Consider the following 11,843-nt stretch of genomic DNA (forward strand, 5'->3'; position numbering starts at 1 on the left):
AATGACTGAAAAATCAATGTTTGAAAATAAAACCCCCAATTTTCTTCATTTTGTAAATAAAGGTTGTTTATTATTTCTTGTTAGAACAGAATCTAGTGCATCACTGCTACAGCACCACCAAGTTAGAAATATAATTAGTATATTTTGCCTGCTCCCATATTACACTACTTTATCGATATTTTAGGATTTATGATTGTATTGGTAAACCCATGCATCTTGTCTGATTATTCATTCATATCTTTTGCTCACATACCTGTTTTTAGACCTGGGATGAAATAACTGGGACTGTGGTACTCTCAGGTGTATTTGTGACGATGACCTCTGAGGAAGCTTCGGGAGGAACGACAGTGTTTACCGTTGGTTCAATGGTAGGACTATGTGTAGCCTCGATAGTAGTAATGGTGTCGAAGGGAGGGATTATAGGTTTATCCTGAATTTTCGTTGGGGGAATGACAATAAATGATGGTTTGAGGTATTTGTGATGTGCTAATGGGGATGGGTAGATATTTGATGGAACTTGCCACTGAGGAATTTGAGTATGTGACCTAACTGCAACTAGTTTTACAGGATATAGGTGAAGTATGTATGGATTATTGATTGGTACAGCTGGCCTACGTTGGTAATAATTTGGTTCGTAACAATAATAGCTCTTCAGCACATAATTATTTGGAACATATTTGACTGCTTTCTGACAGAACCATCTTTCATCGCTCTCAAGGCACTGCAATAAGAAAAAAAATTATGTGAAAAGTCATTGTCATAGACTGGAATGTAGAGATATCTTAAATCAGCAGCTTTAGAACTAATGTTATAGTATATGACTTTGAGTAAGTACGAAATTGGAAATAGTGAACAAGATATGGATTTGGAGATTTCCCTTACACTTCATAATTTTCAGCAAATATTAAAAATCATTTGCTTCAAACAAATGAGGTAATTCACAATGGAAAACACATTGTCCTGAGCTTGACATATATAGAATATGCTCAATAAATGTTGGGTATTATAAGTATTATTAAAAAACAAAAGCTAGAAAAATTACACGTATTTGTAATTCTTTAAAAATTTAATTTTTTTCAGAAATTAAGCCTAGGGCACATTTGTTTTTTTTTGAAACAAATTTTAACAGAATACTAAAATAATATGGTGGGGAGGGGACACTTAGATTTTATAGTTTGTGTTTTCTTAGCTGAATTTTCCAAAAAAGATAAGTTAGAAGATATTTTATTTTTATTTGCCTTGGTTTTATCAATTATGCACAATTATAGCAATTTGTTAGTAGACCTCTCTATATAAATAGAAAAAAAATCAATAAAATTACCCTGTAAAACAAGTATTCTTCAAAAAAGTAGACATATTTAAATGTAGTCATTCAAACTTATTTGGAAAACAAAAGGGGGGTACATACGAGCACATTAGAGGTGTTCAAAGACTAGTCAGATATTTTAAAAGCAAGGCAGGAGAGATTTTAAAGCTTTACTTTTACTTCCATTTTTTTCTAATATTAAACGCTGAGGGTTTCCTCACGTTGTTAAACATATGAAAACCAATAACACATGACTTAGGCTCTAAAATGAAACCAGGTGGATATTGAAGTTGATTCATATGATTGATTGCTGAAGTGATGCTTTCTGCAAACGTTTTTATATTGTTTTGGGGAATTTAAAATATTTAGTTCATTGTTAAACAGAAAGAACTTTAATATCATTAAATTTTGCAGAAGAATTATATTTTTGAGCTTACAACTCTAACAGAAATAATTAAAATAAACTTACTCTTAGCTGTTCCGGGTTTTGCACCTCTGCAGCCTGGGGAGGTTCAGAAAATAAATAAATAAACAAATAAATAAATAAAGTAATAAGAAGAAGAAAAAAGAAGTAAAGAAAAGCAAGGCAGAATCTAGATATATTTGTAGTTTTAAAAAGTATCTTATGTATTAAAGACAAAATATGTACTATTTGTCTTCATTTAATATTGACAAGTATTTTCTATGACTATTCAGTCTGTAAGATCTGTAAATCACACACAGAGCAACAGTAGTATATTGATTAAAATAGTGATAATGAATTCTACGGTCCAATTGTTTTTAAAAATCACTACCTAGGAGAAAATGTCACCATTGAAAATAATCTGATAATTTTATCTCCATGCCAACAAATACAAAAAATATTTGCTTAAATGAAAAATATAATACGTATTCAGTTTGTACTAAAGGTCCGTTGTGAAAACTGAGAGGAGCATTGAGCATATTTTTCTTTTTCTGCTCTCACTCAGAGATAACATCTCAGGTTTACTTAGAAGACTTAAATTATTGCCTCTAGTGTATTATGGGTATATAAATGTTAAATAATAGTTTCTTTCATCATCTTTCATTTGTTTTTATAGTACTTTCTTAATTCTGGATTGCAACAAGCCTAGGGTTTTGAAAATTCACAAAGGTTTTATAAACTTATGAGGGGATGTCATAAAGTTAATGATTGTAAATGAACAGTTTTAGTTTAAGACTTTTCACATATACACTTTGGATATAAAAGGACTCTAGAAACTTTTTGGAAAGTGTAGGTATAGAAAACAAGAAATTTGAGTTAAGTAATAAAACCCAGGGTGTATTATTGACAAAGAAACTTGATTTTCCCTAAATGTATTAACTCATTAGTTTAAAATTTAAAAAATGATAAATATGGACATTATAAAAAGCTTGCCTACCCCTCCTCCTCAAAAATTCTACTATCTAACCACCTTGATACAACATCAATCTATATTATGTATTCCTTGGTATATGTTCATTTTAGTATCCTGATTTTTCCAAGAGCATGATAACTCATATTTTTCCACTTAGTTCATAGTTTTCATATATATATATATATATATATATATGAAAGATTGGAGTGTGGGTAAGATACAAATTTAATTGAAAGAATTTCTGATCCTGGATCATGGTTTCTGTTTTTTTCTTTATGAATTATTTTTAAAGCATTTTACAATTTTAAAATAATTTTAGTATTGTTCTTTACCCAGAATGTATTTTCTCTATAGTACAAGAACTTTAAAGGCTTTCTATACTTGATAAAATGTGATTTCTTAGCTCCTGGGAACTAAAAGTATACGACTTTAATTTTATAATAAAAAGGAACATAAAAATAAATTTAATTTTAAGAAAATATAGCTAATATGCAACTATTTTGTTCTATGACATACAGCTATATTTAGAATTTGCATAATTAGAGCACTTTTTTCTAAAGTCTTAATACAAATTAATTGGATGGAATTAACTTACCAAAAAGGGCAAAGTTAATGCCAGGATATTCACAGACAAGAGAAAGCCCTTCATCATTGCACCTAAAAATAAAAATTAAATTAAAAGTATCTGTTACTAACAATTCAGGAATGATTTGCATACAATGTTTTCTGTGCTGTTTTTTGGTTTGTTTTGAAGTCAGATTTATGAGTAGTTTAGCCAATGTAGAAAAATCTAATTTATCAAAAGTATTAAAAAACCAAACCCAGAGTAAAAAATATTTAAATTTAATTTCAGACTATATTAATGAAAGTGTCATTATAAGGTCACTCATTCACTCATTTAACAAGTACTAAGAAATGAGTTTTCAACTGCCTTCGAGTGAAGTAAATTCTGACTCATGGCGACCCCATGTATATCACAGTAGAACTGTTCTCCATAGCATTTTTTGATGGCTGAGTTTTTAGAAGTAGATTGCCAGGCCTTTCTTCTGAGGTGCCTGTGGGTGGACCTAACCCTCAACCTTTTGCATTGTGTTAACCATTTGTACCACCCAGGGATTCTTAAGAAATGACTAGGAGCAAGGTATTATGCAAAGTCTCAAAATTACGTAGGTGGATCTAATGCAGGCCTCGTGGACAAGCAGCAATGATTTTAGGAGAAGAGCTGTAACATAAACATATCATTGTAAGGTAAAAGAAGGTAAAAAAAAAAAAAACACAAAAATGTTTTTCAATAGATTGTTTCAGTTAAGAGGATCAAGAAAGTCCTTGTGTAGGAGATGACATATAGGTGGGACTTACCCATGCAGACATTATTAGGGAAAGATTCTTTTCAAGTAGAGGATAAAGCCTTGAGAATATTCATGGATATTTTGATTGGAGTGTTGCATGAGAAAGTAAAGGTAAAATTGGAAAGAAAGTTTGGAGCAGAAAAAGGAAAGGCCTTAAATGCCAAGTTAAAGAGTTAGGCACAATTGTATAAACAACAGAACCCAGCTGAGTGTTTTGGGACTAGAGACAGAACACATTACTTTGCATGAATGAGTTCTAGCCCAGGCTCTATTCCTATCTGGTAAACTTGGTCAAGTTATTTCCCTTCCCTGGGCCTTAGTTTTCCCACCTGTAAAATGAGAGTTTGGACTAAGTGCTCTCTAAAATTCTGTGATTCCCTGATCAATCTAACACAAACAAGTAGGATTGGGATGGGAGGTGGGGGAATTGTATGAGGGTGCTTTCTGAAGCTGCATTCTTATAATCTGCTTTTCCATAACCAACACTGATATGGTTAACTTGATTGTTTTGTGAGGAAAATATAGCTATGACAGCCACAGCTGCTTAGACGGAAATATCTAAAGGAGTGTTGGGTCACACTTGTTTATTTGATATTTAATAAATTGTCTTTTTAGGAAGATACATCTGACACCTAAAACTTTTAAAATTTAACTACATATTCAATTTGTGATGGAAAGATAAACTATATCTTGTTACAGCTATTGCTATTGTCTTACTTGTGTAGACTTACAGTCATTACAAACTTTGAATTTTACAAAAGCGAGTCATAGAGTTAAATAAAGCCCAGGGAAAGTAAAGGATAGGACATCAGACTCCACTTGCCTCCGATAATAATGACTAGGAAAGCTCTTTACTAAGCTGACTTCGGAACCATTTATAGCACATTGTTAAATGGGAAGAGCTTGTGGGAATCAGATTTGTACAACCTATTGCAAACTCAAGTTTCATTGAGAGGAATGGAGTTTAGTTTTAACTATTCATTTGCTAGTTTCCTTTTAAAATTATAGACGGAACAAAAATCTTTCTACAAGGAATCACAGACTTCAATTTACACAAAATGATATGATACAATAAAATAAAACATTCTGTAAAATGGTGGTAATTCCTCCCTTTATAGCATAAAAATAGATCAGAAAGGTATGATCATGCTTTATATAGCAGCTACTTAAACCAATAAGTACTTGCATTTACTTTATCACTTGATACCAGTACTAGTACAGTTTCTGTCGAGTCAATTCCGACTCATGTGACTCCACGTATGTCAGAATAGAACACTGCTTCATAGGGTTTTTAATGGCTGATTTTTCAGAAATATATCACCAGGCCTTTCTTCTAAGTCATCTCTGCGTGTGCTCAAACCTCCAACCTTTTGGTTAGCAACAGAGCACACTAACTACTTGCACCACCCAGGGACTCCCAACACTTGGTAAAACAGAACTAATTCATGAAACAGTAAAACTATTCAGCTTTCATGAGAATATAAAAGGCATGTTTTAAAACAACAAGTGTACCGTAACAAATCAAATCATATTATAACCTTTAGGTAGAAATAAAATTCAAAAGTAATGAAGGGATCAGTCTGGATTATTATGGGCCCAACTTCCTGAGAATTTTACCCTCTGCATTCGGCTGTAGGATAGGTTCATTGACTTGAAAACCTTATTTAGAATTGATATTATCTTCTGTAATCTAACCAGCATCTGCTCTTGAGGGTAACCCAAAGTACAGTTAAAAATAAATGTGATCATAAGATCACGACAGAATCTAAGGTCTAGGTTAGAATTAATATTAAAATGATGCCAAGACATATTCAAGTATAATGACAAAGGAGAATAGGAGGGAAAAGTGTTTTTAAAATGACTTTAGCGGTGTCCCAACTAACTCCTGTGAAAAGGAATCTTTCTATCTAGACATTTCAATATGATTACCTTTCCCTGTGCCTGTCAGGTGTTGCTCTGCAGTAGGTGGAGTTGACCTCTCAGCTGTTTTGTGTGGAAGATCCAATGTAAATAACTGAAGAGTAATTAAAGGGTATTAGTACCTTGAGTCATGCTAGTGTATTGCCTTACTTTTTCTCACCCAATAAGAAGTCAAAAAGGAAAGATTTGACATCAGCAGGGTCATCTTGGGGTCAATTTTAGTTAGTGAATACTGAGGGAGAAATGGAGTTGCCGTTCATAAAGCTTGAAAAGAGACTATTCACATATTTTTAAATAATGAATACTTTTATGTTTTATAAAGAGATATAAAGGAGCTTTTAAAAATTAATTGAATCCTTAATCAACAAATCTCACCTATTTGAACTTAACGCTATTATTAAAATGAAAAATAACTAGTCACTACACTTTCATATTTTAAATGCTTCTTTTTAGTTTACGAACCTCAATATCAAGCTGCCCTACATCTATTATGGGCAATGGCTGGTGTTCTTCCTTCCAGAATTACAACTATTGATTTTTTTTAAAATTAGAAAACTGGTGGTTTCTTACATACCCCAGAGCACCTTCTTATAATTTAAATCAAAATAAGAAATATTTTCATTTCAATATGAATTAGGGGACTATTAGCATTTGGGGTGCAACATATATTCTTCAGTGTATATTTGTTAGTTGATTAACCTGTTGTGAATAACCAGTTTCTTTAGTTTTTTTAAATTTCAATAATACAGGTCAAATATTACAGATGTAAAAAATTAAATTATTAAATTGGAGATAAATGCTGTTTCAAGGACAGCTCACAACTCTGACTTAGAGTTGATATCATAAAACTGCTGATACAGGGAATCTTTTTGTAAAATACCAAATCATAAGCAAATAATTTGCCTAACTAAGTCAAGAAAAATATTTTATTTTACTTGCATTTCTCTAGTAACGAAATTTACTGTGACTTCACTTTGGCTGTGAAGGCCCGACCAGAATGAGGTGTTTACAGGAATCAATGTAGGGCTGCAAACACAAACAATAAAGAATATCAGCATTGTTATTTATGTCTTCCTGTCTATTTCTTAGAACAATTTCATGTCTTAGAAAACTAAGAACAATGCTCAGAACCCTAGAATTCTTAATCAGCTGATCTGAGTAAATTGAGTAAATTCAAATTTTTCTGTTTCTCAGAATAGTGTCTTCTAATGTGTCAGGAGAGATGACAGAGATTCAAAACTGCTAAAACAAGCTGCTAAAGTAATAATACCAGCCAGTATGGTTTGGATTTTTCAGTTACACTCTTTTTCTTTGGTTGTCATAATGAAGTGATAGTTGAAGTTTATGGTCTGGTCAATCTCTGAATTATGAAGGTGTTACATAGAATTGTTGTTGTTAGATGCCATTGATTTAATTCCTACTCATAGCAACCCTATGTACAACAGAATGAAACACTGCCCAGTCCTGTGCCATCCTCACAATCATTGCTATGTTTGAGCCCATTGTTGTAGCCACCATGTCAATCCATCTTCCTGAGGGTCTTCCTCTCTTTTGCTGGCCATCTATTTTACCAAGCATGTTGTCCTTCTCAGGGGACTGTTCCCTCCTGATAATATGTCCGGAGTGTGTGAGACAAAGTCTCACCATCATTGCTTCTAAGGAGCATTCTGGCTGTACTTCTTCTAAGACAGATTTGTACATTCTTCTGGCAGTCTATTGTGTATTCAATACTCTTCTCCAATACCATAATTCAAAGGCATCAATTCTTTGATCTTCCTTATTCACTGTCCAGCTTTTGCATGCATATAAGACAATTGAAAATACCATGGCTTGGGTCAGGTGCAACTTAGTCCTCAAAGTGACATCTTTGCTTCATTTTTTAATACTTTAAAAAGTTCTTTTGCAACAGTTTTGCCTGATACAGTATGTCATTTGATTTCTTGACTATTGCTTCCATGAACATTGATTGTGGATCCAAGTAAAATGAAATCCTTGACAACTTCCATCTTTTCTCTGTTTATCATGATGCTGCCTATTGGTCAAGTTGTGAGGATTTTTGTTTTCTGTATGTTGAGGTGTAATCCATACTGATGGCTGTAATCTTTGATCTTCATTAGTAAGTGCTTCAATTCCTCTTTACTTTCAGCAAGTAAGTTGTGTCATCTGCATATCACAGGTTATTAATGAGTCTTCCTCCAATCCTGATGCTGTGTTCTTCTTCATGTAGTCCGTCTTCTTGGATTATTTGCTCAGCATATAGATTGAATAAGTAAGTATGGTAAAATGATACAACCCTGATGCACACCTTTCTTGATTTTTAACCATGCAGTATCTCCTTGTTCTTTTCGAACAACGGCCTCTTGGTCTATGTACAGGTTCTGCATGGGCACAATTAAGTGTTCTGGAATTATGATAGTATTTAGTGCTTATAATAAGGAAAACTTCTATGAGAAAAAGACATTTGAGCTGAAACCTGAATAATATGAAAGGGGCACCAATGAGAAGTGATGTGTGTTTTGGAATTAAATGCTCTTTTTTTTTTAATGATGAGTTTGGGATGTTTATGAGATATAAAAATGAGTGTGCATGTGTTAGGTGCTGTCTAGTCAGTTCTGACTCATACAGACCCTATATACAACAGAATGAAACAACGCCCAGTCCTGCACCATCCTCAAATTGTTGCTATGTTTGAGCCCATTGTTGCGGCCACTGTGTCAATCCACATCGTTGGGGGTCTTCCTCTTTTTCACTGACACTCTATTTAGGATCCTTTCTAAATAGTCAGTCTTCCTCCTTCTTCAGTCTCTGTTGTGTTGATGTTGTTGTTAGTTGTCATCAGATTTATTCTGACTCATAGTGACTCAATGTGTTACAGAGTAGAACTTATCTCCATAGGGTTTTCTTAACTGTAATCTTAGTGGAAGCAGATCACCAGCCCTTTCTCCATGGTGCTGCTGGGTGAGTTTGAACCACCAACCTTTAGGTTAGCAGTTGAGTGCAAAACGTTTGTGCAACTAACATTGACAACAACAACCCCTCATATTCCTTGACTTGACCCAACTCGCTTGGCCAGAACTTTCAACTCTGTCTGGATAGCATTGAATAGACATAGATTTCTGGAGAAATACTATCCCCTGGTTATCTTAGAAGTTTACACAGGGCAATAAATCCTCAGGTGTTTTTGCTCTCTGTATCTGTAGGAAAAATTTGCAGAAATGTTATTTACTGTACACAGATATTACAAGATACTTATTACGTTTCCATTTCTTTCTCAGTTGGAGGTTTTTCTTAAGGTTAAGAAAACTACATATTCACTAGAAATGAGTTCAAAAATAGTTTTTTCTTCTTTTTTGCTCTATTTTACTTCAACTAATGAAGCTAAATGTCATTAAAAATGTTAATTTGAGTATAATGAGAGTTTATTCATCCAAAAAACTTCTACTGAACATGTAGTTTGTGCTAAAATATTCTCGCCCTTCTTTCCTTTTTCTACATGTCGATAACTTTTTTATCCATCAAGATTCACCTCAAAGTCACCTGTGATATCTTTCCATATTTGTAAAGGGAGAGCTAGTTCTCCTTGCTCAATTTTTCTAAGAAATCTGCAAAAACTTTATGGAGCATATATTATACTTATTGAAATTATATACATTTATCTTCTTTCACCAGACTGTAAGATTCTTAAAGGCAAAAAACAAACAAAAAACTCTTCTTTTTCCTAAACCTCCAGCATTTAGCAGCATGATGACACAAAACAAATATTTCATTTCTTTTTAAGAATGAATAAAATCCGGAAGATAATTTGGGGGACTTGTGGGCCCTGTCCTTAAGGAACTAAAAGAACAGTATGAATTTAACTCTCTTTTACTTTTCCATGAAAGTCTCTGTCAATGAGCACATAAGCTCCACATGAGTGTGTTATCTACTGTCTCTATAGCTGCTTATAGAATTGATGCCTTGAATTATGATATTGTTGAAGAATATTGAATATACCATGGACTGCCAAAAGAACGAATAAACCTGTCTTGGAAGAAGTACAACCAGAATGCTCCTTAGAAGCAAGGATGGCGAGACTATGTCTCACATACTTTGGACATGTTATCAAAAGGGATTGGTCCCTAAAGAAGGACATCATGCTTGATAAAGTAGAGGGTCAGCAAAAAAGAGGAAGACCTTCAATGAGATGGATTGACACAGTGGGTGCAACAATGGGCTCAAGCATAACAAAGATTGTGCAGATGGCACAGGACTGGGCAGTGTTTCGTTCTATTGTAGATAGGGTCACTATGAGTAGGAACTGGCTCCACGGCACCTAACAACAACAATAGCAACATAGTGTGTTCAGGGATACACTGATTTTATCAACTTTTTTGATGAGTGGATAGGGATTGTTCCATGGTCAATTTAGTTTGGGAAACTTAGTTAGGCCAAATGAGTTTCTTCAAACTGGCAATTTTCAGAATGTTATTGTATGTATGTGCCTTGAAAATTTCCAATAGAAATATTTGTATTTTGGACTACCTGGTAAGATTAATGCTTCAGGAAATACACTTTAGGGAAACAGTGCTTAAAAGGATCTTGTCCTCGTAAACTAATATTGTAGTGGATCTTGTTCCCATAAACCAACATTAGATTGCAAAAGAAAATGAAGATTTGACTGACAAGTTTATTGGTATCTGTCCCCCAAATCATAATAATCAAAGGAGTCAGGACAATGAATGATGTTGTCCCAATTCATTGGGGGAATAATAATTTTTTTTCAGTGTGAAACTTTGTTTATTTTTATTGTACTTTAGATGAAGGTTTACAGAACAAATAGTTTCTCGTTAAACAGTACACATATTGTTTTGTGACAATAGTGAACAACCCCACAACAAGTCAGCACTGTCCCTTCTCAACATTGGATTCCCTATTACCACATTTTCTGTCCCCTCCTGCCTTCTAGTCCTTGTCCCTGGACTGTTGTGCCCCATTAGTCTCATTTTGCTTTATGGGGCTGTCTAATCTTTGGCTGAATGGTGAACCTCGGGTGTAACTTCATTACTGAGCTAAAAGGGTGTCCAGGGCCCATACTCAGGGTTTCTCCAGTCTCCATCAGGCCAGTAAGTCTGGTCTTTTTTTGTGAGCTAGAATTTTGTTCTACATTTTTCTCCAGCTCTGTCCAGGACCCTCTGTTGTGATCCCAGTTGGAGCAGTCAGTGGGGTAACCAGGCACCATCTAGTTGTATTGAACTCAGTCTGGTGGAGGCCATGGTAGTTATGGTCCATTAGTCCTTTGGACTAATCTTTTCCTTATATCCTGTTTTCTTCATTCTCCCTTGCTCCTGAAGGGGTGAGACCAGTGAAGTATTTTAGATGGCCTCTCACAGGCTTTTAAGACCCCAGATGCTACTCACCTAGGTAGAAGGTAAAACATAGTCTTTATAAACTGTGTTATGCCAATTGAGCTAGAAGTTGCCTGAGACCATGGTCTCCACAGCCCTCCACCTAGCAATTCAGTCCCTCAGGGAGTTTGGATGTGTGTATGGAGCTGCCATGATCTTTCCTTGTACAACTTGTGCTGGCTTCCCTGATATTGTATACTGTCTTACCCCTCACCAAAGTTACCACTTATCTATTGTCTATTTAGTACTCCCCCCGCCCCAACCATCCCATCCTTCATAACCAAAAAAGACTATTTCTTTTTGTGTGTAAACTTTTTCATGAGTTTTTACAGTAGAGGTCTCATACAATGCTTATCCTTTTGTGATTGACTTATTTCACTCAGCATAATGTCCTCCAGTTTCATCCACGTTATGAGATGCTTCGCAGATTCTTTATTGTTCTTTATCATTGCATAATACTCCATTGTGTGTATGTACCATAGTTTGTTTATCCATTCAACTGTTGATG

General features: G+C 34.3%; 1 protein-coding gene across 1 annotated transcript; it reads right to left on the reverse strand.

Annotated features, from left to right (window-relative positions):
* Positions 1–259: 259 nt before the first annotated feature.
* Positions 260–3,343, reverse strand: CSN3 (casein kappa). Its single transcript, XM_012557547.2, has 2 exons — positions 3,278–3,343; positions 260–721 (listed from the first exon to the last, which is right to left on the reverse strand). The coding sequence occupies exons 1-2, from the start codon at positions 3,332–3,334 to the stop codon at positions 260–262; spliced, it is 519 nt and encodes a 172-aa protein (XP_012413001.1). The 5' UTR covers positions 3,335–3,343.
* Between the last annotated feature and the right edge of the window lie 8,500 nt (positions 3,344–11,843).

The sequence above is a fragment of the Trichechus manatus genome, unplaced genomic scaffold, assembly GCF_000243295.1.
Source record: "Trichechus manatus latirostris isolate Lorelei unplaced genomic scaffold, TriManLat1.0 scaffold00108, whole genome shotgun sequence".
Taxonomy (NCBI): Eukaryota; Metazoa; Chordata; class Mammalia; order Sirenia; family Trichechidae; genus Trichechus; species Trichechus manatus.